At 51.4% G+C, this 27,069-nt stretch overlaps 2 protein-coding genes across 11 annotated transcripts; one reads left to right on the forward strand and one right to left on the reverse strand.

Moving 5' to 3' along the window:
* Positions 1-28: 28 nt before the first annotated feature.
* On the reverse strand, positions 29-11,661 carry DNAJC5G (DnaJ heat shock protein family (Hsp40) member C5 gamma). 8 transcript variants are annotated; one of them, XM_031008107.3, is made up of 6 exons: positions 5,930-7,963; positions 4,651-4,801; positions 3,456-3,717; positions 3,151-3,283; positions 1,223-1,290; positions 29-1,027 (listed from the first exon to the last, which is right to left on the reverse strand). In XM_031008107.3, the coding sequence occupies exons 1-5, from the start codon at positions 6,462-6,464 to the stop codon at positions 1,241-1,243; spliced, it is 1,131 nt and encodes a 376-aa protein (XP_030863967.3). In that variant the 5' UTR covers positions 6,465-7,963; the 3' UTR covers positions 29-1,027; positions 1,223-1,240. The 8 variants fall into 8 exon arrangements, with proteins under 8 accessions (XP_030863967.3, XP_030863969.3, XP_030863968.3 ...); XM_031008109.3 differs by having other exon boundaries at positions 3,456-3,669; positions 5,930-7,962; XM_031008108.3 differs by lacking the exon at positions 1,223-1,290 and having other exon boundaries at positions 3,456-3,669; positions 5,930-11,640.
* SLC30A3 (solute carrier family 30 member 3) lies at positions 6,130-26,557 on the forward strand. 3 transcript variants are annotated; one of them, XM_031008103.3, is made up of 9 exons: positions 6,130-6,305; positions 17,037-17,109; positions 22,192-22,373; positions 22,821-22,967; positions 23,071-23,224; positions 23,777-23,975; positions 24,236-24,341; positions 24,609-24,743; positions 25,665-26,557. In XM_031008103.3, exons 1-9 carry the CDS (start codon positions 6,299-6,301, stop codon positions 25,811-25,813), a joined length of 1,152 nt encoding a protein of 383 aa, XP_030863963.1. In that variant the 5' UTR covers positions 6,130-6,298; the 3' UTR covers positions 25,814-26,557. The 3 variants fall into 3 exon arrangements, with proteins under 3 accessions (XP_030863963.1, XP_004029036.2, XP_063552069.1); XM_004028987.5 differs by lacking the exons at positions 6,130-6,305; positions 17,037-17,109 and adding an exon at positions 18,003-18,308; XM_063695999.1 differs by lacking the exons at positions 6,130-6,305; positions 17,037-17,109 and adding an exon at positions 18,329-20,686.
* The last annotated feature ends 512 nt before the right edge of the window (positions 26,558-27,069 follow it).

The following is a 27,069-nucleotide window of genomic DNA, read 5'->3' on the forward strand; positions in this document are numbered from 1 at the left end:
TTTTTTGAGCGTAACATATGCCTTGGGATTGGATGAAAGCTCTTTTATTTACTGACATTCTTTAGCCTTTCTCCTAGTCCAGGGAGAGAAGTTTGAGGAATTAGTAGGCTGTGACCCTGAGTGGGTGGGAAATACACGGTGTGAGGAGGATACGAAACAGCAGCACAAAGAGGCAAGAGTGGGAAAAGAGTCCAGAAAGTACAATCTTTTCCAGATCACATATTTCATGCCCCTATTTTTAAGAAAAAATTATATGTCAATTGGCCTGCATAATATGAGAAAAGGATGGAGGCAAGCTGGCACTGATGTTTGAACTTCAGTTAACCTACAGGACCAAGGCTAATGCATGCTGTGCTGGTAGCTGAAGTCCAAGGATAATCTAAAGATGGAATGACTACCCCTAAGCCTCAAATGCACTCGCAGTTTTCCTGAGTTGACTCAGTGGCATGGAATGAGGCTGGCAATGCCAACGGCCGTGGGCACCAGAAGGTGAGACCAACTCCATACAGGCGTTATTGGCTTAGGAATGAGGCTGATGCTAGGGGTTCTTGGTACACAGAGTTGTAACAAGGGAGAATTAACGGGTGCAGCAGCTCCAGGGACAGGATCCACCCTGCTCAGTTATCAGGCTCTTGGTGGTGATATCGCAAGGGGCTCAGGGATCCTACCAGCTGGCACTGGTTCCAATAACAAGGCAGACACAGGAAAAAGACTCTTCAGGAAAAATCTGCCACCACTGCCTGAGACCTCATAAGGGAAGGGAGGGGAGGGCTGCTTTCTGACGGAGTAAAATTGGGACTGCAACTAAAAGGAAGAGTAGCTGGGCAACCCCATACAGAGTGTGGTACCAAGGGTAGAGGTGATGTCCTTACGGGGATCAATGTCATCAGTGCTTCTGAAGAGATTCTTGAGATTCTTATAAGAAGAGGGGTCAAATCAGGGTCAATGTCAGGACAGGGCTACTTGCTCCTCTCTTCAATGTGTCCAGGGGACTGGGCAGCAGAAGGCACCCTCACTGGGTCAGCACCTAGTGGCGGAAGAAGGTGGCGCTTTATTAATCAGAAGGAATAATTACCTAGAACTTAAAGCAAACCCCTACATGTAAGGATATAAACACACAGTCCATACTATAAGGATGTAAACTTTCTACTAATGACTCATCTGACGTTAGCTTACATGCTTTTCTTATCTGATAACTATTGCTGCCTTTCGGTTTACATACCTCATCCTTCTTCATCTCTTAAAAATCATCTTTGCTATTTTCCTCGCTTCTAAAATCACGTTTGGCTCCTATGATGGAATTATATATATGTTTACATATACAAACGTTTAGTAACTTTTCGCAGTGTACTGATGAGAAAACCATTACCTTGCAGTTACTCATTAGCATCACCAGGTGGCGCTGGTGTCAAGTTCAATCAGCTTATAAAAGTTCATTTGGGGTGGGAATGATCTCAGACTTTCCTTTTCTTTTCTTCCTCTTCCTCTTCCCCTCCTCCTCCTCCTCCTCTTCTTGTTCTTCTTCCTCCTCCCTTTTCCCTTCCCCTCCCCCTCCTCCTCCTTTCCTTCTTCTTCTTTTTTGATACAGGGTCTCACTCTGTCACCCAGGCTGGAGTGCAGTGGCATGATCACAGCTCACTGTAACCTCAACCTCCCAGACTCAAGTAATCCTCCCACCTCAGCCTCCCCTGTAGCTGAGACTACAGGTGTGCACTGCCATGACCGGCTGACTTCTGTATTTTTTTTTTTTTTTTTTTTTTGTAGATACTGGGTTTCATGATGTTGCTGAGGCTGGTCTCAAACTCCTGAGCTCAAGTGATCTGCCCACCTTGGCTCCCCAAAGTGCTGGGATTACAGGCACAAGCCACTGCAACTGGCCCTTTCCTTTGAGTAGATAGAAAAAATTGCATCCCGCCAGGCACAGTGGCTCACGCCTATAAACCCAACACTTTGGGAGGCCAAGGCAGGTGGATCACTTGAGGTCAGGAGTTGGAGACCAGACTGGCCAACAAGGCAAAACCCTGACTCTACTAAAAATAAAAAATTAGCCAGCTAATTTTTTAGTAATCCCAGCTACTCAGGAGGCTGAGGCAGTAGAATCGCTTGAACCCGGGAGGCAGAGGTTGCAATGAGCTGAGATCGCACCACTGCACTCCAGCCTGGGTGACAGACCGAGACTACATCTCAACACCACCACCACCAACAACAACAAAACAACAACAACAAAAATTGCATCCTCAAATCTGTCTTCACCTAACTGTCCTCTCTAGACATACTCTCCCACCCCATTCCTTAGCTTAACAGGAGCTGACACTACTACCTTCAAACTGTCAGTTTGTCGTGTGATGCACAGAAACATATTGATCTTTTTTTTTTTCTTCACTTTGTCCCAGTGCCAGACTTGAAGACTTGAAATTGTCATATTTAGGGATTAACCTGCCATTTTCACAGGTCTTTCTCACCCCCAACCATTTCTTTCTTTTTTTTTTTTTTTTTTTTTGAGATGGAGTCTCACTCTGTTGCCCAAGCTGGAGTGCAGTGGCATGATCTTGGCTCACGGCAACTTCCGTCTCCCGGGTTCAAGCAATTCTCCTGCCTCAGCCTCCTAAGTAGCTGAGGTTACAGGCACCCGCCACCACACCTGGCTAATTTTTGTATTTTTAGTAGAGACAGGGTTTCACCATGTTGGTCAGGCTGGTCTCAAACTCCTGACCTGGTGATCCGCCCGCCTCGGCCTCCCAAAGTGCTGGGATTACCGGTTTGAGCCACCACGCCCAGCCTCTTTCTTTTCTTTTTTTTGAGATGGAGTCTTGCTCTGTCTCCCAGGCTGGAGTGCAGTGGCGCGATCTCAGCTCACTGCAACCTCTGCCTTCCGGGTTCAAGCGATTCTTCTGCCTCCTCAGCCTCCCAAGTAGCTGGGACTACAGGTGGGTGCCACCATGCCCAGCTAATTTTTGTATTTTTAGTAGAGACAGGGTTTTACCATGTTGGCCAGGCTTGTCTCCAACTCCTGACCTCAAGTGATCCACCCGCCTCACCCTCCCAAAGTGCTGGGATTACAGGCATGAGCCATTGTGCCCAACCCCAATCATTTCTTTCATTCCCAATCCAGACATTTCTTACCTCACAGTCCCTGCTTGCAGTTCTCACCTGACCTTGGAGGCTGACTCTGGACATTCTGCTGATATTTTCTCCCACTATCCTGCTCAGGTGGTGGTTTAAGTGCTCCACAGCAACAACAGAAACAGCAACAAGTGAGCAGAGTACACAGGATGACAAGTGTCTAAAAGGTAGGCGAGAATGGCCTCAGTCCAGCAGTTTTCTATATGACTGCTCAAGCTTCCCTCCCTCAATCCTCCTGGCACCCAGAAAATGAGACAACAGAAGCATTTGTCATAAGGAAAGGAAGGTCACCCTTCTTTCCTTATTCTTAAAGGACCTGGAGAATTGTGTACCTTGAACCAACAACTATTCAGAATAAAATAGTATCTGACGCCTTCTTCACCAAAGTGATCATACAGATATATTCCCAATGAGCCATGCTGGTCGTAAATTTTCCGCTTCTTAGAGTCGCTCAGTATGGCATGAGCTGCGTTGATCTCTTTGAATATTTCTGCTGCTTGAGCATTCCCTGGATTCTTGTCAGGATGATACCGCAAGGCCAGTTTCCTACCCAGGCGATACCCAAAAGGAGGGTGGGGAAGCAATGCGGAATGGCTGGGGAAGGAGACTTACGATGAATGACATGAATTAGTCTCTAGAGAGTGCAGAAGGAATGCATGAGATGTGGTACAAAGGATGGAGGCAAGCATCCAAGGTCTAAACTCCTTCCCATACTATAATGAAGAGGGTGATGGTGCCATTTGGCCCCAAAGTGAGGGCTTGTTGGAACTTAAAAATGGGTCATAGGGCTGGGAGCACTGGCTCACACCTGTAATCCCAGCGCTTTGGGAGGCCAAGGTGAGCGGATCATGAGGTCAGGAGTTTGAGACCAGCTTGGCCAACATGGTGAAACCCTGTCTCTACCAAAAATACAAAAGATTAGCTGGACATAGTGGCAGGCACCTGTAATCCCAGCTACTCGGGAGGCTGAGGCAGGAGAATCACTTGAACCCGGAAGGTGGAGGTTGCAGTGAGCCGAGACTGCACCACTGCACTACAGCTTGGGCAACAGAGCGAGACTGTCTCAAAACAAACAACAAACAAACAAACAAACAAACAAACAAACAAACGGGTTGTAGGCCAGGCACAGTGGTTCACACCTGTAATTCCAGCACTTTGGGAGGCCGAGGCAGGTAGATCACCTGAGGTCAGGAGTTTGAGACCAGCCTGGCCAACATGGCGAAACCCTGTCTCTACTAAAAATACAAAAATTAGCCAGGCGTGGTGGTGCACACCTGTAGTCCCAGCTTCTCAGGAGGGTGAGGTGAGAGAATTGCTTGAACCTGGGAGGCAGAGGTTGCAGTAAGCCAAGATCGTGCCACTGCACTCTCAATAGTCTCTGTCTCTGCTCTGTGACAGGACGAGACTTCCTCTCAAAAAAAAAAAAAAAAAAAAAAAAAGAAGAAGAGTCAGATAGCAAAAGAGATACAGAAAGAAAAAGGTTTAAGGGGGAAATTCCAAGGATCAATAAAGGACTGAGGTCTGAACCTGTAGGATTTTTTGATGTCTTCAGGTGAGGCGCCCTTCTTAAGATCCAGCACTGCATAGAGGCTCATCTTACTTTTGGACAGCCGGTGTGCTGCTTCCTTCACAGTAGACATGATCTGAGCCAGAGGAGAAGCAGCATCTGTGAGAACTTCTACAAGTAAGGGTACCGAGAAGTGCACTTCCAGTGACAGGAAACTCACTACCTTCAGGGATTAGGCAGGTAAACGATGACAGAAGGACAAGGATAAGATAAGAGTGAGTGGGATTTATGGCTAGCAGGAGAATTCAGGTGATCAGAAAGATTCCAATTTTAAGGAGGAAACATCTTCTCCTCACATTTCCCAGCATCCTCCAGCTACACAGACCTCTAGATATCCCACATCCTAGAGGTGTTGTAAGCAAGGAGAGGTCTAAGCCAGGAAAAGAGCCTGATTTTGTCTAGAGCTCCTATTACCTGGAGTAAACACCTCTGGGTCTGTCCAAGCTCACTGCTGGGTTTGAAAGACCAGGGTGGCCCCAGCCTGAACGGACAGGATCAGGAATCAGACAGCTCCACAACTTCTTCTTCTTTTTTTTTTTTTTTTTGACGGAGTTTTTTGCTCTTGTTGCCCAGGCTGAAGTGTAATGGCGCGATCTCGGCTCACTGCAACCTCCACCTCCTGGGTGCAAGCGATTCTCCTGCCTCAGCCTCCCGAGTAGCTGAGATTACAGGTGCACGCCACCACGCCCGGCTAATTTTCTGTGTTTTTAGTAGAGACAGAGTTTCACCATGTTGGTCAGGCTGTTCTTGAACTCCTGACCTCAGGTGATACACCCACCTCGGCCTCCCAAAGTGCTGAGATTACAGGCGTGAGCCATTGAGCCTCGCCGATCCACAACTACTAAGAGAGAAACACTTCAGACCAAACCGTGTGAGGCCTAACAGAAGTCAAGTGTCCTAGAGCCTGGCGGGGGCGGGGGCGGGGGCGGGGAGTGCTTGCAGCTAGGCGCGGACTTGCTTCTTCCCTCCAGTCTCCTGCTCTCAAACCACCCCACTTCTGTCCCTCAGAGGTGGGACAGTGGGGAGAGGAGGAAGAGGACTCAGAGGCTGGAGAAGGAAGAGAAAAGGCGTTGCTGTGGGAAAGACCTGGCAAGGAAAAGGCAGCAGAACCCCAGAGAGCAGGGTAGACGCCTGCGGCCCAGGAGAACCGAGCAAGGCAAGGAGCTCAAAGGGAGAGCTCTGAGTGTGCAGGGCACCTCTGGCCTTGTGCCGACTCCTCACCTGGGTCTGGCCCTTTACCTGGGAGTCGTTCTCTTAAGCCAGGTGGGTGCCCTTCATCCTTTTGAGTGTGAAACTTCACACCGGCCGGGTCCAGCAGTTGACTGCGCTTGCGCGCAGCGTCGACGCTGAGGGTCTGGGCAGGTCGTTTTTTGGCGCCCCCGGAAGCACTGGGTGGGGAGGCCAATTGGCCCTGGGACTTATTTCGCGCGCAGGGAAGCGAGAGCGGAGGGCTTAGCAGGCCTGCGGCCCAGGGCAGCGGAGGAGCGTTGCTGCCAGGCCTTGGGGCAGGGATTCCCACCGAGCCCCTCTTCTCCAGCAGGAGGGCACCACCCATCTTGATGGCCCAACTCACTCCAGGAAACACAATGGGTTTGCTGACCGTGGCGGATGAGAGGTATGGCTGCTGCATGCCCTTCTTAAGAGGTGTGTTACCTTCCCAGTTGTCTTCAGGACTTAGGGCTCTCCGCTTGGTCCCTCCTTCTCTTCCACCCGGAAACACCTCCACAACCTGGAAGACCCAACTCATATGCCCCTGTTCCTGACACTCCATCATTCACTCTCCCAGTTGTTCCCACTTCGTCTGTCAAAGCATTTCTCCTAGTATATCGTAATGATGAGTTTGCACGTCTCATTAAAATGATGTATTGAGCCTTTTCCAAAAGTCACTACCGTGCTTCAAAAACGTCACTTAAATATGATGCCATCATGAGCATGTCCCATAATGTAACCCAACTTGGCTGTTTCAGTTGTTTCTATTTGATAATATAATAACCTTATAAGGAAAATTCAACAGAAATCCTTGAACAAATGTCTAATTTTTTTTCCTAAGGATACATTCTTAGAAGTGGAATTATTGGGTCGAAATGATTTTTTTTCTTTTTTTTTTTTTTTTTACGCTCTTGATCTCTATTGCTAACTTTCTTCTGGAAAGGTAGCAGAAGGAGGATTTGTATCCCCACCTGCTGGCATGGGAGCATGCCTCTACCTGGCTTCCCTTCCTGTGAGTTTCTACAGGAGGTAGTGTTTGCATCACTTATAATTTACTACTTTGTAGTGCTGGTTTTCTTTACAAGAGCACTCAGTGGCTCCTGTAGTAGAAAAAGCTTTGTTACTTGGAAAATGCTTATCTGTTAACCTTTTTGTAGCTTTTATCACTCTCTTCCTTTTATTACAGTTATTTGTGCACGTTTTCCTCACCTTGTAGGTTTTTTTTGTTTGTTTGTTTTGTTGTGTTTTGAGGTGGAGTCTCACTCTGTCACACAGGCTGGAGTGCAGTGGCACAATGTCTGCTCACTGGAACCTCTGCCTTCCGGGTTCAAGTGATTCTCCTGCTTCAGCCTTCCAAGTAGCTGGGATTACAGGTGCCTGCCACCATGCCTGGCTAATTTTTTTTGTATTTTTAGTAGAGACGGGGTTTCACCGTGTTGGCCAGGCTGGTTTCGAACTCCTGACCTCAGTGATCTACCTGCCTCACCCTCCAAAAGTGCTGGGATTACAGGCGTGAGCCATTGCGCCAGCCCCCTTGAAGGCATGAGCCATTGTGCCAGCCTCCTTGAAGCCATTGCGCCAACCCCCATTGCGCCAGCCCCCTCGAAGGTCACTCACCTAAAAAGAAGCTGAAGCTGATAATGTTTTTTGGTGGTTTGTCTCATGCCAAATTTCTTTAACCCCCAAGCTTTCATGACTCATGGGAGGACAGAACTAGCAGAACAAACCAGCTCATTTCTTCCCCAGCACTGGGTAGAGAGAGCAGAAGGCATTAGAGGTGCACTTGTAACGAATTCCTTGCCTCAGTCTGTAAGACCCAGCGTGGTCCTGCCCCTCCCTCTCCAATCTTTTCTGGAACCACTGTCCTGCTTGCTCTGGGCTCTGCTCCACCGCTTTCCTCTTTCCTGTTAGTTATTTGAAAACATCGTGTTCCCTCCCATTTCAAGAGTCTTTGACCATGTTGTTCCCTCTGCCTGGAGGGCTTGACCTCTCATCCTTCAGGGATCTCAGCTTCAGGCCTCCTCAGAGAGGCCTTCTAAACTGGGTTCTACTCCTCTCTCCTCACCTCATAACAGCCTGCAAATACACACACACACACACACACACACACACACACACACTGTGTATATGTATCTATATCTATCCATATATATATATATATTTTTTTTTTTTTGAGAAAAGGTCTTAGTCTGGAATGCAGTGACACAATCACAGCTCAGCAGCTGCAACTTCGTGGGCTCAAGCCATCCTCCCACCTCAGCCTCCCAAGTACCTGGGACTAAAGGCATGCACCAGCATGCCCAGCTAATTTTCATATTTTTGATAGAGGCAGGGTTTCATCATGTTGCCCAGGCTGGTCTTGAACTCCTGAGCTCAAGTGATCTGCCCGCCTCAGCCTCCAAAAGTGCAGGGATTACAGGCATGAGCCACCACGCCCAGCTGGTGAACATATGTTTATTTGCATATTGATTTAAAAGCTGCTGTTGGCCAGGCGCAGTGGCTCATGCCTGTAATCTCAGCACTTTGGGAGGCCGAGGCGGGTCGATCACGAGGTCAGGAGTTCAAGACCAGTCTGGCCAACATAGTAAAACCCTGTCTCTACTAAAAATAAAAAAATTAGCTGGGTGTGGCAGAGGTTGCAGTGAGGCGAGATCGTGCCATTACACTCCAGCCTAGGCAATAGAGTGAGACTCCGTCTCAAAAAAAAAAAAAAAAAAAAGCTGCCTTCCCCAGGTGACAGCTCCACGAGGGCAAGGACCTTGTTTGTTTGTTGACCATTGTATCCCCAGCACCTAGAGCCATGCCTGGCTCACGTGAGTGAATGAATGATTTCTTGAATGAGCTATAGCTGAGGGCCCTCTGCTGATCCAATGTAACCTGGAGGTTGGGCTCAGAATTCCCTGGGACAGAAGCACTTAGCTAGGGAATTGGACAAGACTACAGGGCCCATCTTCCCTCATATGGTCCTAGACAAGAAGAAACCATGATACAGAAAGGTGAGAGGGGAGATAATAACGTGATCCTGAACTCCCCGTTTCTTATTTGCCTTAGTATTCCCTCCAGTTCCTAACACACTTCCTGTGTTCAGTAAATGTTGGTTGGTTGAATGAACAAGCAAAAGTGTGAGGCTTTTCCGAGACACTCCTACCTAATTATCTCTTTGGATCCTCACAACAATGCGAGAGGCGATTGCATCCCTGCTTCATAGAAGTGAGCCCTGAGAAAGAAGGCAAATTCGGTTCTGAGAAGAGTTAGTAAACACCTTTCGCATCTTGACAGAGGCTGCAGAATGTTTTCACTTCTTATCATGGCCGTCTGACATTCTAACTAATCACAGTTCATAGCTCTTGAAATAGCCGTTATCTGTAAGTCTTGCAAGGCTCTGCTCTGAATAGAATGTCACTTCAGCCAGGAAGCTGCAGAGGTGGGAGTAGCACGGCCCAGTCGGCCTGGCCTCCTTTGGCCAGTGGCTCTCCTCTTTGCCTTTACCTAGAAACCAGAGCCTCTTTGACTGAGTGTTCTATGCCTGGGCTCTTCTCACACCCAGCTCAGTCCTAGGAAGAACACACAAGCCAAGGGTCAGAAGCCCTAGATCTTAGCTCTGGCTCTGGCCCTCACAGGCTGTGTGATCTTAGACAAATCATTTCATCTCTGAGTCTATTTTTCCTCTTCTATAAAAACCTGTGCCATTTCACAGGGTTGATGTCAAGACTTAATTGGATTTGGTTTTAAAAAGAATGAAAGTAAAAAACCAAAAATAACTGCCAAAGAATGATTACAGACTAAAACCATTTCTTGGATCATTTGCCCTCCCATTATACCTTGAGTCAGTGATCTTTTTGTTTACTACCACTCAGAGCCATTTGGTCTCTCATGGAGAAAACGAAGAAGCATCCCTTGTTTACCCACAAACAACTAAAGTTTTAGTCATATAGCTGGAATACACACACATACAGACAGCAGACATTGGCATATTTATACCCAAAATACCACGCTCTGGAACATATGCAGTGGGAGAGAGAGAGATCACAATTTGTCACATTCAACCACCAGGTTCTCAAATTGTACAGTTTTTGAGCTGGAAGGGACCTCAGAGATTTAACTTGAATCCAACGCCTTCATTTTATAATTGAAGAAAGTGCAGCCCGGAAAGGCGGATTGACCTGCTTAAGGTTATCCGGTGAGATCTGACCTGAGTTTTCTGACTCCAAGTTCAGTATCTACACCGTGACTGTTCCTTCCTACTTTAAAATCCAAATCTACAGACAGACCAAAGCTGTGGGGGATATTCACATCCTCTCATGGGTGATGTCAGGTAATGTTCCTCTTTCCCCTCCCCCAGCAGAAGGCATGTATACTACATGTGACCAAAACCACCACCACCCACCCAATTGTGTTTGCCTCTGCTTCCCAGGCCAGACATCTCAGGATGGGAGGTGGAAGGCTTTCAGCTAGAAAGGAGACTGCTTCATGTCCCTGTCCTCTCTGACCTGCAACCCCAAACTTTGCAGACCCAACACTAGGCTAACAGCACCTGTCTTACCTGTAAACTGGAGATAATAGTGTCTGTCTCTTCGGGTTGTTATGAGGATTAAATTTGAATAAAGCACGAGGCACATGCTTTATTATTATTACTATTGTTTTTATACTAGCTATTTCTATCCTATCTCCTGATTTTATAAGGAGAGAGGTTGCATTTCATTTTGTCGCTGGGAAGAAAGGAAAAATCAGGGTCCTTCCCCTCCCCTAAGATTTGCAAATTGTTATTGGTGTCTTTCCATGCTTCTACATCCTTCTCCTCAGCCTCTTAGAACCCCATTTTCTTGTTCTCCTACCCAGTGCCGTCATGCTGCCCTCTGGCTATCCAAAACACCGCCCCCAGTCCTCCCAAGCAGCCAGAACTCCAAAATTACCACTCTCATTTCCTCTGTTTTAATACTTCTAATAAAAACTATTGCTTTCATAGAATGATCTCATCCCTCAGGGTAGATAGAAAGCAATCTTATTAAAACACTGTAATTTAGATTATAGTGAAAAGATAGTTAATACCTCACCCTCTTAATTGTTATTAATTGTCATTAATGCAAAAGGAATAACAGATAAAATTTCAGGCAGAATGACTAAATGGAGTGAAAAACATCAGGTTATGTTTTGGGAAGAGACTTTGGCCCTTAAATCACTTCTTTCTGTTTAACCCACCAACTATCTTCTCATTTATTGAGCTCTGCACATTTCTCTGGTTCTCTTCCTACATCTCTGATACATTTGCTGTTTCCCTTACTGGGTCCTCTTCCTTCTCTTATGTCCTGACTGGATTTTCTTTTCTTCTTCTTCTTCTTTTTTATTTTTTGTTTTTGAGACAGTCTTGCTCTGTCACCCAGGCTGGAGTAGAGTGGCACGGTCTCGGCTCACTGCAACCTCTGCCTCCCAGGTTCAAGCAATTCTTCTGCCTCAACCTCCTGAGTAGCTGGGATTACAGGTGCGCACCACCATGCCTGGCTAATTCTGACTGTGGATTTTCTCTGCAGTTTGGTCCTTAAGCTTCTGCTTGTGCTCTTTCTTCTCTTCTTTAGAGAGTCAGTCTACACCCATGGCTTCTGCTGTCACAACTGTGCTTTGGTGTCATCCACATGCCAGTGTTCCATTGCCTCAAAACCACACTCCATTGGATGCCACATGCAGGGTTTGTAAAAAAAAAGAAAGGCCAGGTGTGGTGGCTCACACCTGTAAGCCCAGCACTTTGGAAGGCTGAGGCAGACGGATCACGAGGTCAGGAGATCGAGACCATCCTGGCTAACACAGTGAAACCCCGTCTCTACTAAAAATACAAAAAAAATTAGCTGCGTGTGGTGACACATACCTGTAGTCCCAGCTACTCGGGAGGCTAAGGCAGGAGCATCACTTGAACCCGGGAGGCTGAGGTTGCAGTGAGCCGAGATCGTGCCACTTCACTCCAGCCTCGCAACAGAGCAAGACTCTGTCTCCAAAAAAAAAAAAAAAAAGAAAGAAAAAGAAAAAGAAAAAAAAAAACTACACTCTAAAATCTGAATTCATCATTTGCCCCCAGACTATTTTTTTTGTTTGTTTCTCCATTTCTGTTAATGTTACGACTATTTGTAAGACTGTAGACTCATTCTTTTCCCCAAATTTAGGTTAAAAAAAACTTGATAATTTTTTTTCAAAATCTCTCTTTCATTTGTCTCTTCTTCTCAGCTCCCACAGCCTTGATGCACCCCAGTTAAAGGATTTCCATATCACACTGGCTGGTGTCCTAGTCTCCTAACTTTTCTCCCCGTTGCTGGCCTCATCCTGGATACTGCTCCCAGATCACTGTTCTTAAAGCATGCTTCCATCTTACTGCTTTGCTCACAGCATCACACAGGATGCAAAACCACCTTTGAAATCTGGCAGTGAACTCTGACCTTATGCCAATTTACCCCTTCAAACTCATTGTCTACTATTGTCCTAAAGTGAACCTTTCTTTTTTTTTTTTTTTTGAGACAGAGTCTTGCTCTGTCACCCAGGCTGGAGTGCAGTGGCACAAGTTCATGCCATTCTCCTGCCTCAGCCTGCGGAGGAGCTGGGACCACAGGCGCCCGCCACCACGCTTGGCTAATTTTTTGTGTTTTTAGTAGAGACGGGGTTTCACTGTGTTAGCCAGGATGGTCTCGATCTCCTGACCTTGTGATCCGCCCACCTCGGCCTCCCAAAGTGCTGGGATTATAGGCGTGAGCCACCGCGCCCGGCCTAAAGTGAACCTTTCACAGCAATCAAACGGGTCTCCTCACTAAATATTTCTGTTTTTCTTCACCTCTGTACCATTGCTGTCACACCATTTCTCCCCATAAACTGTTCTTTTCCTTAATCAATTCACTTACTCAACAAATATCAACCAAGCACTGATATATGCCTAGTACCTTGGATACAATGATAAGTGGTCAAACTCTTTTTCTTCCCTCATAGATTAGAGCCTAATATGGGAGACAGAGTTCATTAAGACCTTCAACAAATATTTACTGGGTACTATTATGTACAGTACAGTACTGTACAGTACAGAACAGTATCCCTGTTCTGGGGATATAGCAGCATGTAAAACAGACAGAATTTCTGCCATCATGGAGCTTACATTCTGGCGAGAGGGGCAGACAGTAAACAAAATGAGTAAAATATGCAGTATGTTAGATGGTAATGATGGCTATGGAGAAAAATAAAACAAGGAATAGAAATAGAGAATGTCTAGGGAGAGGTTTCAGTGTTTTTTTGTTTTTTGGGTTTTTTTTTTTTTTGAGATGGAGTCTTGTTTGTTGCCCAGGCTGGAGTGCAGTGGCAAGATCTCGGCTCACTGCAACCTCCGCCTTCCAGGTTTGAGTGATTCTCCTGCCTCAGCCTCCAGAGTAGCTGGGGATTACAGGCACATGTCACCACGCCTGGCTTATTTTTGTATTTTTAGTAGAGACGGGGTTTCTCCATATTGGCCAGGCTGGTCTCGAACTCCTGACCTCAGGTGATCCACCCACCTCGGCCTCCCAAAGTGCTGGGATTACAGGCGTGAGCCACCGCATCCAGTCAGGTTGCAGTTTTTAAACGGACAAGCAGAGAGGGCCTGGCCAGGTGATATTTGAGTCAAGACCTGAAGCATGTGAGGAGGTAGGTCATGAGCACATCTGGCAGAGTGCATTACAGCTGGTGAGATAAGCAAATGTGAAGCCCCTGGGGTGGGAGCATACCTGGTGTGTTGTAGGACTCACAAGAAGGCCAGGATGGCTGGGGAGTGAGGTGGGAGAAGTGTGAAATGAGATCAGAGGAGCTAAATTCCATAGGACCCCTAGCAGGCCATTAGAAGGACTCTGGCTGGTACTCTGAGTGTGATGGGGAGTGACAAATCTGATCTATGTTTACGTAACTGCTTGGTTGAGAATAGACTATAAGGCAGTAAGGATGGAAACATGGAGACCATGGAGGAGGCTACTGCAGTAATCAAGAAGACAGATGATAGTGGTTTGGACAAGGGCGGGATCAGGATTTGCTGACAGCTTGGATGTAGAGTGAAAATAGAGGAGTCGAGGATGACCTTAGGATGTCTGGCCTGAGCAGATGGGAGGATGGAGTTACCATATTCTGACATGGGAAGACTGCAGAAAGAGAAGGTTCAGGATGGGGTGACAATCAGGGGCTCAGTTTTAGACTTATGGAGCTTGATAGGCCTGCCTACCAGACAGTAAGGAAGGGATGTCAAGCTGACATGTGGATATATGAGTTTGGAGTCCAAGTGAGAGATCTGAGAATCACCACCAAACACATGCCATTTATTATTTATTTGTTTATGAGATGGAGTCTCACCTGTCATCCAGGCTGGAGTGCAGTGGCATAATCTCAGCTCACTGCAACCTCTGCCTCCCGAATTCAAGTGATTCTCCTGCCTCAGCCTCCCAAGTAGGTGGGACTATAGGTGCATGCCACCACACCCAGCTAATTTTTGTATTTTTTAGTAGAGATGGGGTTTCACCATGTTGGCCAGGATGGTCTCAAACTCCTGACCTCAAGTGATCTGCCTGCCTCGGCCTCCCAAAGTGCTGGAATTATAGGTGTGAGCCACCAGCCAGGCTATTTTTAATCCTTTTTAATAGAAAAATTCAAACCCATACAAAAATAGAGAGAATGGTACAGTGACTCTCTATGTACCCAGAATCTAGCTTCAACAATCATTACTTTCTGCTGTTATTGGATAGTATTTAAAGACCAGAAACTGGATGATAGCTCCATGGGAGTGAGTGTGGAAAGAAAAGAGAAGAGATTGACCAAGGCCTAGGCTAATTCAGCAAGAAAAGATTGAGAAGGTGGGGAGGAACCAGCAAAGGGGAATGAAAATAAACAGCCAGTGAAGTAGGAGGAAAACCAGGTTATGGTAGCCTGGAAGCCAAATGATGAAACAAATAATTCCCAAGTAACAATTTAGTTACAGTATGATCAGTGCTGAAAGAAATAAACAGTGTGTTGACCCAGCATGGTGGCTCACACCTGTAGTCTCAGCACTTTGGGAGGCTGAGGCAGGAGGATCACTTGAGTCCAGGAGGTCGAGGCTGTGGTGAGCCATGTTTGTACCACTGCACTCCAGCCTGAGCAACAGAGTGAGACCCTGTTTCCAAAAAGAAAAAAAAAGAACAAAACAGAAAAAGTATTGTGCGATGAGAGTGTATGACATGAGAATTAACTTAGTGTGGGGGCCAGAGAAGGCCTCCCCGAGGCAGTGACATTTAAGCTGTTGCCCTCCCTCATTCTCCCTGTGACCAGCTAAAATCCTACCTCCTCCATCCTGCTTCCACTCAACTAGCTCCTCCTTTCTGGGATGGCTTAATTGAGGACAGTGTGGCAGCCATTAGTGGGGTTTGGGGACACAGATGAGAAAGAAACGATTCCTGCCTTCAGGGAGCTTGCCCTGTAGCAGGGAGACAGACAAGCAAAGGACTTCATCACCATGAGGTGAGTGCTGGGATCAGATAAGCACAGTGTGAGCCTTGAGAGAAGCAGGGAGGGACACATACCCAGTCTGGGAGAAGTCAGGAAAGGCTTCCTGGAGGTGACATCTGAGTGGAGCATGGAGTAGAAGTTGGACCTCCAGGTTGCCTCCTCTGTCCATGCTCTTCAGCTTGGCTTGGACTTGTCAGGTGTTAACTCTTGTCCACATGCTTACATTTTAAAATTTGCCTGAAATCTCCAGCCCAGATTAAATCCTGGCCTCAGTGCAGAGAATCGCACTTGAGGCCTGGCATTCGCGAGGACCCTTTGCAAAGATGTTCACAGGGCCATTTGATAGCTCTTTGAGGAACAGGTGGAAGCATCCTGTTTCGCTGCCAAGCTTTCCTTACATAAATTTTCAAGTGAAGGTTGGTATTCCCACCGCCGGCGCCCTCGGTTTCTGGAGGCGGCACGTTTGGCCACGCGCTGCGAGGCGCCTCTGCCTTCCCCGCCTGGTGGCTCCCGGCAGGGGCGGGCAGGGCACGTGAGGGCGTCTGCGCCCCCTCCTGGCACTCGGTGCTGCTGGCCGCGCGGGCTGCCCGGGAAGGGAAATCCCGGAGGAAGCCATTGTTGTTATGTCCCCTGTTGTCGTCATCGGCTGAGCCGTGCTAAGAATCCCTTTCCCCGCATAGGACCCCGCAGTTTCTCCCCATTCTCGAGCTCACCCGCCAGGGTCACTACGGGCCAGGCTGCCGCATCCGAGCCGCGGGGTGCGCGGTGGCCGCTGCGCATCCCAGCTCCAGGGTTCTCAGAATTGGGGAGAGCCCTAGGATGGGTGCGACGCTTAGAAAACCGACGGCGCCGGGCCCGACGTACCCAGAGCCCTGGCATAGCTAAGCAGGGACTTGGGTTCCACCTTGGCTCTGATAAGTAGCCCGAAAAGGTGACCTTGGCCGGTGGTTTCCTGCTCTCGCCGCCTCAATTTGCTTCCCTGTGACCCGAGGAGAAACAGAGGTCCGTCAAGTCCCGCGCCTTAAAGGGAGGTTAGAGGGAGAACGACCCCCTCGCTCCCTTACCCCCTCACCCCTCATGGGCTTTGGACTGGGGAGGCTGGGGGCTGGCGCGGAGGAGAGGCTGGCGCAGCCGGGGGCGGGGACGGCGCGGAGGGCGCGCGCAGCCCTTGTAGCTCTCCCATGCCGCTCTGCAGCCGCGGCGCAGGACAGTCCCTTCGCACGCGCCGCCCGCACACCTTGGCACGGGCCAAGCCACACTCTCCCCCGCCGGAACAGCCAGCCCGCCGCCCAGCTTTCCTAATCCGTTTAAGCCTCACCTCCTCCGCGAAGCTCTCCCGGGTTAACCCCATCACTTCCAACCACTGTATCTGGCACGTGCTCCCGTTTTTGTTTTGTTTTGTTTTGTTTTTTTGCAAGTGCACTCTTGGGCTCGTTGGAATAACAATATCGAGGGTAGGTGTCTGTCCCCAGAAGCCTAAGTTCAGGACGCCCAGTGTGTTCTGAAGGATGCGGCTGATGAGTTTCTTGCCTGGGCTCACTAACCATTCCCACCCTCCACGCTTCCCCATCCCTGCTCACTCGCTCCCCTCCTCCTACGGACCCTCCTCTTCACAGACTGTCACAGCTTCGAGTGCACAATCCTCTTCCCACCCCCTCCCATTCTACAGTGGCGGCAGGTGCGAGGGGAGAGAACATTGAGCATTTGAAGCTTCGACTTGAGGCTCGGCCACCGACTTTGCTGTAAGTCGCTCCCTCCCCTGGGTTTTAGTTTCCCCCAAATGAGGCAGAATGCGGTAATGTCCAGGAGGGCGCTGCAGGTGTGGAGGATGGGAATCACTAGCTGACACGCTGCCCCGCTGCCCCTCAGCCCCTCTCCATAAACAGTGGCCGTGACACCAGATAGGCGGCTCGACTCCACTGGCCTCCCCCCGCCGGTAAGAGAACTGTGAGCGCTCTCCAGTTGCCAGTGCGGCGTCCAGAGCCGGGGAGGGAAAGAGGATGGGGGTCCAGGCCGGGCCCTTTATTCACAGCCTGCATGACCTTGGACTCTTCTTCCTCTGGGTCTCAGTTTACTCATTTGAAAAGCAGGGATAACAGTGGGTTGAAGGAGAGCAGGAAGCTTGTCACCCAATGTTTCTGTATAAAAATAAATGATCATTCGCGGTACAGTGATTGGCAGCAGACTGGGCTCGTGAATTCCGACCCCAGATTCTCCATAAAGGGGTTTCTGGAGTCCCTGGAATCTCCCTGTGTCACCGCTCACCTCATGTTCTTTCTGGTTCTCTGGAGATAGGTAATGGGTCCGCTCCTGTTTCTGCCTCCGCGTGAGGGTTACGGCCACAGGGTGACGGCGTGGTGGGCGACACCCCCGCGCAGGCATGCACAGAGTGGTGGTCGTTGGGCGAAGGTTGGTCGTGAGGTCCTTGGGCTTCAGGAGCGAGGCTTGGAACCGGTGGGCGGGACTGTGCAGAGGTGGGGCTAGCTCGCCTGGGGGACGGGGCTGTGGAGATGAGGAGTTCTCCAGAACTCGGGTGGCGGGGCGCTCCCGGGCTCTGGCGCGGGGAAATGGGGCTTTGGCAGTGGGGGCGGGGCTTAAGGGTGGGGAGAGGCCGGGGAGCCTGGAGGCGGAGCTTGGGGAGCTCGCCCCACGCGGGGCGGGGCTCCGGCGGCAGCGGGATCTGCAGTTTGGACTCCGCGCGCCACAGTCGCTGCAGTTCCCTCCACTCTGGTGGCCCCGCCGCCCTGCGGGGATCCCGGGGGTCGGCGGGCTGCTCGGACTTGGCGCGGGGCCGGCCCGGCCTCTCCCTTCCTCGGTGGGGCCTAGACGGTCGGGGCACCGGGAACATGGAGCCCTCTCCAGCCGCTGGGGGCTTGGAGACCACTCGCCTGGTGAGCCCCCGGGACCGCGGTGGCGCCGGCGGCAGCCTGCGTTTGAAGAGGTAGGACAGACCTGGGCTGGCCCTCGGCCCGGGGGCGCCACCCTACTACCCTCCGTCCATTTCGTTGTCTCTCTCGGCGCGGGCCCCGGCGGCCGCCCCAGCGCACCGCGGGTCCCTCGCTTCGCTGCACCCCGCTTCATCCCCTCTGGCCACACGGAGCGCCCAGCCCTACACAGCCGGCTACGCCTCCTCCCGGCCGCCTGATTTCCTCGGGTGAAGCGGCCTCTCACTCCCCTCCGGCCGGCGTCCCAGGCCGCCGGACCCCTCCGCCGCCCCCGCGGCGCCTGCCTTCCCTGGGAGCAGCTGCCGCTCCGTCGGGCCGGAGCCCTCGCCCGGTGCGCCAAGGTCCGCATTGCCCCGGGCCCAGGGCGGGAGCGCCTCGCTGCCCAGGCTTCAGAGCTCCCTCTGTAGGCCCCGGGGGCTCCCCTCCGCGTGCCCCCTCCAGCCGCGGCCAGCTGTGGGCGCCGGGGCCCGAGGATGGGCCGGGCTCCGCGCGGGTCTTGCGGGCCCCTGGGGGGCGGGCGGCCGCCGGGAAGCGAGGGGGCGGCGAGGAAGGAGCAGGTGCGGTCTGGGCAGCGGGGGTATTCCCGGCTCCGCACAGACGGGGCCGGGGGCGGCGAGGTGTGAAATGAGGCGCTCGGAGCGGCCGGGACAGCGGGCCGGGGGTGGCAGGAGAACCGCCAACGCACCCCGCCGGCCCCCGCGCCTGCCGCCACCGTCCACCTGCCCCTCTGAGCGGCCGTCCGGCCTCCCTGCCCACCCCCGTGGGCCATCTTGTCTGTCGGCTGACCGTCCGTTTGTCTCCGGAATTCGGCAGGGTCTCCGGCTTTTTCTCTTCCCCCACCTCTCTCAATCTTTCTGTTTCTCTCCTAGTCCCTTTCCCTTTGTCTCTGACGTGTTGCTTCTGTGTGCTTCTCGCTCTTTCTTTGGGTGGGGGCCTTCAAGCTGGGTTGGGGGAGGGGGTGAGCGAAGAGAGCTGGACCCCTTCCTGCAGGGGCCTGCAGAGACGCGGTGGGGGCTCTGCCGTAGGCCTGGCATCTCTTCAGGTGTCCTTTTGACTTTGGTTCAGCCCCTGCTACGTCACCCCTCTTCCCCACTCAATATCGGTTGTTGGTTGGGGGTTTCGGAGGGCCAGGGAGAGGAAACAGGCTTTCCTCGTCTCTAAACAGCATGTAGCCACCCCACATGCCCACACCCCCACACACCAACAGCCAGGCTTCCTTAGTGCCCAATTTATGCAGAACAAAAGGGAGCAGCCTGTTGATGGGTGGCCACCTTGATGACTGGCTGTGCTGTGCCTTACAAGGCCAGGGAATGAATGTTGCCCACTGCCCCCAAAGCCACCCAGCCTCTGCGCTTCAGACTCGCATCTCCAACTCCAGTCCATCTTCACTCATATGACCATTAGTCACCGAATCCTGCAGCATTTTCTGAAAGGCGTTTCCTAACCTACCTGCCCCTCCAGGGAAGCTCTGGCCTGGTTTGTTCTAGACCCCTCCATTTCCTCTCCTCTCCTCTCTTCCTCCCATCTGCAAGGTCATCTCAGTGCTCAGGAGATATTTGTTCAAGCAGTCAGTGTATCTCCCTTTATGTTCCTTTGAGCCCATCACTTTCCTCCTCAGCCCTCCCCTGACACTTCACGCTTAGACTCCAAGCCACAAACCTCGTCTTTGTCATTCTACATGTCTGGAACACCCTTCTCCAACTAGGTCTCATCTCCTTAAACATACCTTTCTCTGTGAAGTTCTCCGAGCCCGCTGTGAGGGAGTGCTCTCTTCCCTGCACCCCAAAGTGCTTTGTTCATAACCCTCCTAGCATCAACCTGTCCTTATGTAGTAAGCCATTTGTTACAATCTGTCTTTCCCACCAGAGCAGGCTTCATTATGTGTGCTCTGCCTGGTGCACCTCATTGAATGAATGAGGATCGGTTTCACAGCCTCCTTCACCACGCCATCTCCTCTGGAAACACATCCAGAATCATACACGCCCAGATTCTAAGTCTTGGATGGGGCTTTGGAAATTCAAGAAATTAATCTACCAGTATTTCAGTTCTCTGTACAAGCACCAAATGTTCCCCCTACCTCCCTCAAAACTCAGTTCACCCACTTGGCAGAATTGTCTTTAGCCAGAAGGCCCCAGACATCCCGCCCCACTTTGCTGCTATGATCACGTTTCTATCTGGAGCCATCGTTTTTACTTGTGGGTATTCTTGTCACACCTCCATGAGTATTTCTAGTACTGTATTTTCTATTTATGTCCTGAATTCTGTGGAAAATTCTGTCCTTGCTGGGTTCAGGTTGGGTAGTGGTGGGGGTGAGAATTGGACCAGAATGGACTTAGCACTCAGCCTGACCTCACTCAGCCTCTGGCATCCCCAGGTGAGGTCCCAAGCCCCATTCATTTGTCAAGGGAGACTTATGGTACCATGCAGTTAAGGTGGGCTCTGCTGGGTGCTTATAGTCGGACTGAAGTCCAATTAACATGCTCCTCCCACTGCCATCCTCAGCCATAGCAGGCTGCACCCCTTCCTCCCATGACAACCCCAGCTCTGGAATCTAGCCATCAGTTCTCTGTGCCAGGAATCAGACTTTTTGGCCCCAACGTCCCGCTCGTCTCTTAAAGGGCCACACTTCAGCTGCATGTCTAGAGAGGGCGGGGGCAGGACCCAGGAGTGGAGGTTCTGGGAGGTGGGCCTGGAAAGGAGGCACACCAAGGCCAGGAACACATGCTGAGTCCCACTCCACACTTCACTCCACCTTCCCTTCATACTGCCTTGGCGTGCCTGGCATAGCATTCACCTGTCTTTATCAAAATCCTTCCCATTCTTCAAGGCCCTTCTCATGTTACCTCTTACAGATGTTTCCCTGATTTCCTCGTTATAATTAGTCTGGCCCTCCATCCTCAGAACCCTGATAGCATTCTAACTGCCCTAATGACAGTGGCCACCTTCGCTCTATATCATTGTGTAGGTACATGCTTGCCCTGTTCACCAAAAGCTCTCAGAGATCAGTAGGAATCCTGCTCATTTTGGGGTGCCTAGCATAAGAAATTGATTTGGTAGGGGTCTAGTCTCAGCTCTAGCAACTAGCTGGGTTGGCCTCCATGTGTCCCCCAACTCTGTGAGCCTCATGCCTCTAATTTATTTAATAAAATGTTAGACGAGAGCCGGGTGCGGTGGCTCACACCTATAATCCCAGCAGCTCAGTGGGCTGAGGTGGGAGGATCACTTGAGGCCAGGAACTCAAGTGTGCAGTGAGCTCTGATCACACCACTGCACTCCAGCCTGGGCAACAGAGCAAGACCCCATCTCTTTTTTTTTTTTTTTGGAGACAGTCTCTCACTCTGTTGCCAGGCTGGAGTGCAGTGGCACGATCTCGGCTCACTGCAACCTCCAACTCCCTGGTTCAAGCGATTATCCTGCCTCAGCCTCCCAAGTAGCTGGGATTACAGGCACGTGCCACCACACCCAGCTAATTTTTGCATTTTTAGTAGAGATGGGCCTTCACCATGTTGGCCAGGATGGTCTCGATCTCCTGACCTCGTGATCTGCCTGCCTTGGCCTCCCAAAGTGCTGGGATTACAGGTGTGAGCCACCGCTCCCGGCCAACCCCATCTCTTAAAAAATTTAGACTAGACCGTCTGTAAGGTGCTTTCCAGCTGTGAAATTCTATGGTTCTGTGTATGGAAGGAAAAGGGAGGCTGGGCTCTGACCTGTTCATTTAGCCCCGGTCTCTCATGTGGCCCTCTGCCGACGCAGCTCCCAGATACGACCAGGCCTGGGGAAGGAGATGGTCTGATGAGGCCAGCATTGGGGACTAAGGACGTGGAGTGAGCAGGCCAGCCTGTGGGCCAGGCCCAGGTTGAACCATGTTGCTTGCCTCAGTCTCTTCACAGAGCCCTCAGAGCCCCTCCCTGAGGAGTCCAAACCTGTGGAGATGCCCTTCCACCACTGCCACAGGGACCCCCTTCCGCCGCCGGGCCTCACCCCTGAGAGGCTGCATGCACGGAGGCAGCTATATGCTGCCTGTGCCGTGTGCTTTGTCTTCATGGCTGGGGAGGTGGTCGGTAAGTTGGGGAGCAGCCCTTAAACCCCATCCTCCAAATACCTGCCCAAGCCACTCTCCACCCAGAGTCCCAGGAATGTTCCTGGGTGCAGATGCAGAGATGGGGATGGCTGGGATAGGGGAGCTGGGTGCCCAGGACTCAGGAAGTAGGAGGGGTAAGGGACAGAGCAACAAAGGGAATTCCAGCCGAGGTCCGGGGCCAGTAGGTCAGGGCTGACTTCTTTTAAAAACCCTATTTTCTTGTTATTAAAATAAATCATTGTAGAAAAGAAAATACAGATGAATGAAAAAAATAACATAACAGTAGTTAATTATACCTGTAGTCCCATCACCTGAGAAAACCCCAAATCACATTTTTGGTGTATATCCCCCAATTTATTTTCCATGCCTATACACACTACATGATATTTTCTAAATGGAAGCAGACTCCATCATTTCACCCTGGCAGGCGGGTATCTGGCACACAGCCTGGCCATCATGACCGATGCAGCCCACTTGCTGGCGGATGTGGGCAGCATGATGGGCAGCCTCTTCTCCCTCTGGCTCTCCACCCGTCCAGCCACCCGCACCATGACCTTTGGCTGGCACCGTTCAGGTAAGGCCCCTGCATGGCCCAGTGACTCTCCAATCTTGCCAGAGGGCACCCGTCAGGGTCCCAAGCAGGTCTCTGACAGCTTGTCTCCCCCCCCCACCCGCAGAGACTCTGGGGGCTTTGGCCTCTGTGGTCTCCCTCTGGATGGTCACTGGCATCCTCCTGTACCTGGCCTTCGTCCGCCTGCTGCACAGCGACTACCACATCGAGGGGGGTGCCATGCTGCTGACCGCCAGCATCGCAGTCTGTGCCAACCTGTTGTACGTCCCAGTATGGAGCAGGCACCTTGTGGGGCCCAGGGCGAGGGGTCTTCCTCCAGGATGGGAGAGCTGGCTCTCTCCTCCCCACCAGACACACAGACATGCACACACAGCTCTCCATGGGCTGCCCTGGGTGTGCCTGAGAAGGGTCTGGGATAGAGACCTGAAATTCAGTCAGCAGATCTCTGTCAAGGGCCTGCCATGGGCCAGCCACTCTGATGAGGGCTTTCATCAACATGATTGCATTTAAACCTCACAGCCACCCCATGAGGTAGGTAGCATTACCCCTAGTTTACCATTAATGCAGTCAATCCCAACAGGTGACTTGCCCAAGTCACATATCTATTTAAGTAACAGGGCCAGCTTCCGAATCCACATGTGTGGCACCAAGTCTGGTATTCTTTCCCCCAGGCTGCATTGTTTATCTCTCTTGCAAAATGCTGTTTTCTTCCAGGGGCTGGGAAAGGGCTACTGGGGAGGTGAGACATGGAGATGGGGGCATAGGAGGCCAGGAGCAGGGCCCTAGGCTGAGGTGCTCTGCTTCCCCCTCAGAATGGCCTTTGTGCTGCACCAGGCTGGGCCCCCCCACAGCCACGGGTCTAGGGGAGCAGAGTATGCACCGCTGGAGGAGGGGCCTGAAGAGCCCCTGCCCCTGGGGAACACCAGCGTCCGGGCGGCATTTGTGCACGTGCTGGGGGACCTCTTGCAGAGCTTTGGGGTACTGGCTGCCTCCATCCTCATCTACTTCAAGGTACCATCATTGGAGACCTGCCCCAGCCTTCCTCCCCACAACCACATCCCAGCCCACTCCTTCCCAGGTCCCAAAGCTTCCTTCCCCCTCCCTCCAGCTCCTCCCTCCCACCTCCCAGGACTCTCCCAGACATGAGTCATGTTCCCTGTCCCCTCTTCAGGGTTTTGAGGGGCCTCTCAGGTCATGTTTGTTCAAGATACCCCTAGATCTTCCTCTGAAAGGTCCCTGGTTGTTGGGCTTAGGGGTCTCTTTCTCTGCAGCCTCAATACAAGGCAGCCGACCCCATCAGCACCTTCCTCTTCTCCATCTGTGCCCTTGGATCCACGGCTCCCACCCTCCGAGACGTTCTTCGAATCCTCATGGAAGGTGAGTCGGGCACCACAGCTCCCCATCCCTGTGGCCCTCTCTGACTTTACTCTCGCAGTGGGCCATCACTTTTTTCTTTGAAGATAGTACGGGAAGAAGGCTTGGCTCATGGGGTCTGCTGCTGGAACAAGGATTTGGGCATAGGGTGAATTGTAGGGGTCAAAAGGAGAGTGGATACAGGATAGGGGAGGTGGAATCCAGTGGTGGGGGTGCTGCTTCTGGGCAGGAGTAGCCCTAGCAGTAAGGCATGACTGGTGCTGGTTGCAGGTACCCCCCGCAATGTGGGGTTCGAACCTGTGCGGGATACGCTGTTGTCGGTGCCAGGAGTCCGGGCAACCCATGAGCTGCACCTGTGGGCCCTTACGCTCACTTACCATGTTGCCTCTGCACACCTGGCCATCGGTGAGTCCCACTGGCCCCAGCTAGTTACTACCTGGAACATACCCCACCCCAAACATGGGACCATAGCTTGAGTTACTGGAATTGTTTCAGTCTTTTTTGATCTGTCTCTGTTTCTCTGTGTCTCTCTCTCACATAGACACATACACACACACACATGCACGTGAGCTCGTGCATGTTGGAGACAAGGAGTCTCCATCCACTGGATGCAGTGTTCTGGGGGCAGTTTCACCCTCTTTGAAGTAGCACAGGGAACCAACAACCCTTTAAAAGATCATTAGTACCTACAGGTCTAGTGATGGGGCACAGTTAGGTAAATTACAGCACCTCCACCCTGAGGTATCACATAACTGTTAAAAATGATGCTTATGAAGACTGTACAGCAACTAGGAAAAATGTTTATGGTATAATGCTGAGAAAAAAGCTGAATATAAAATTGCATCTACATTATGATTCAACTATTAAAAATATATATGGTGAGTCATGAGCTGACAAAGGATTTTTGAGTTTCTTCCAGATGCAAGAAGCAATCAGAGTCATGCAATTTGTATGCCAAAAATATTATAATTTGTGGGATATTTGATGGAAACTCTAGAGGGACAATGAGACAGATATTTAACAACTGGATCGTCCTGGGAAATCGGGTGGTATGGCTGCTGAAACGTTGAGCTGTATGTTGACACTTAATGACAGGAGAGAATAGGAGACTGGAAAGAGTTTAGTGTGTTAGCACGGTTGATTGGGGTGAGTCTCTTCAACATTTGATTTGACACTTTTATGCTGTTCATACAATACAGAAAGAAAAGCAGGCTCCCATTCACGCCTGGCTTTAATGCTGTGCAGCCCCTTTCCCTGTCCTTATCTCAGTCCCTGCCTGTTCTTTCTCCCCCGGGATGGATGCCGCCTCTTATCACTCTCCCACAGACTCCACCGCTGACCCTGAAGCCGTCCTGGCTGAAGCCTCATCCCGGCTCTACTCCCGGTTTGGATTCTCCAGCTGCACCCTGCAGGTCGAGCAGTACCAGCCGGAGATGGCCCAGTGCCTGCGCTGCCAGGAACCCCCCCAAGCCTGAGCCATGGCCCTGCCCTCACCCCACTGCCAGGCCGAGGCTCAGCCCCGGACTCTCAGCATCTGCTGCCCTGATCACAGAGACGGGACCGAGCCAGGTCCATACCCCTTCCTCTCTCCCTCCTACCACCTGCCAGTTTCCCCAGCCTCAGCCCCAGCCCCAGCCCCAGTGGGCAAGACCAAAGTGTGGCGGGGAGTGGGGTGGGAGTCAGGGGAATAGATGTGACTAGTTCAGGGGCGGGGACCCCCAGGCCTCAGTGTGGCAGGGTGTGTTGAAGGCCTGTGGTGCCATCTCCCCATGGTTCATGTGGAGCCACGAACATCCTTTCCCTGCAGTCCATTTGTCTGTGTGGCAGGCTGGCTGGCTGGGGGCATCTGCCTGTCTATGTGCTGTTGGTGTGCCTATGCCTGGGGGAGGTCAGTAGGGGCCCCCTCCCCACATGGCCCTCGCTCTGTCTATGCAGGGGCCCCAAAGCCCGCACTTTGTCCGTGTGTCTTAGCCCTGTGGTTTTGTCTGTGTGTGTGTGTGTGTGTGTGTGTGTGTGTGTGTGTGTGTGTGTTCTTGGTGCTGTGGCGTGTGTGTCTCTGTGCCTATGTGGCTGTGCTATGGTTTCTATGAGTCTGCTCCATCCATGTGTCTGTTTGGGGGTCTATCTCTCCATCCCTCTGTTGGTGCTGTGCCCTTGGCTATCCCTGAAAGAGGGAGGACTCCGCTGCAGCTCCACCAATAAACTTGTGTCTCACTGCATCTTTCAGCCTGTGTGCTGACTCCTCAGGAGGGGGAAATCAAATAGGTCACTTGAGAACAACAGAATCCCTCCTGTCCCTTCCCAGCCTCTGGAGTGACCTCCCACAGACCTCCTGTCCCTTCCCAGCCCCTCCACCCTCAGATGGAGGGTAAAAGCCATCAGTCTCTTTACTCCCCTTCCCCTGGCTCACAGCATGCCTGGGTCCTTGGCTCAGGGACAGTCCCATGTGCCCTTGGTTGCAGGAGAATGCTGGAAGGTAAGGAGCCAAGGAATCCCTGGGGGTCAGTCGTTCTCAGAGGTCCCTGCATGCCAGTGGGCCTCAGGCTGGCTGGGGAGGCTGGGTCCCTTTGAGGGAGAATGGCTAGACCATAGCACTGATGTGGGCTTGGTTCTCAGGCCATCTAAGGTGTCCAGCGGTAGGGACCCCTCAACCCTGATAGCAGCCAACCCTGAGTCCAGGTTTAGGCTGTGAACACCAAGGACCTCTTTTACACCTATTCCCCCTTTGTCT

This window comes from Gorilla gorilla, chromosome 12 (genome assembly GCF_029281585.2).
Source record: "Gorilla gorilla gorilla isolate KB3781 chromosome 12, NHGRI_mGorGor1-v2.1_pri, whole genome shotgun sequence".
NCBI classification, from domain to species: domain Eukaryota; kingdom Metazoa; phylum Chordata; class Mammalia; order Primates; family Hominidae; genus Gorilla; species Gorilla gorilla.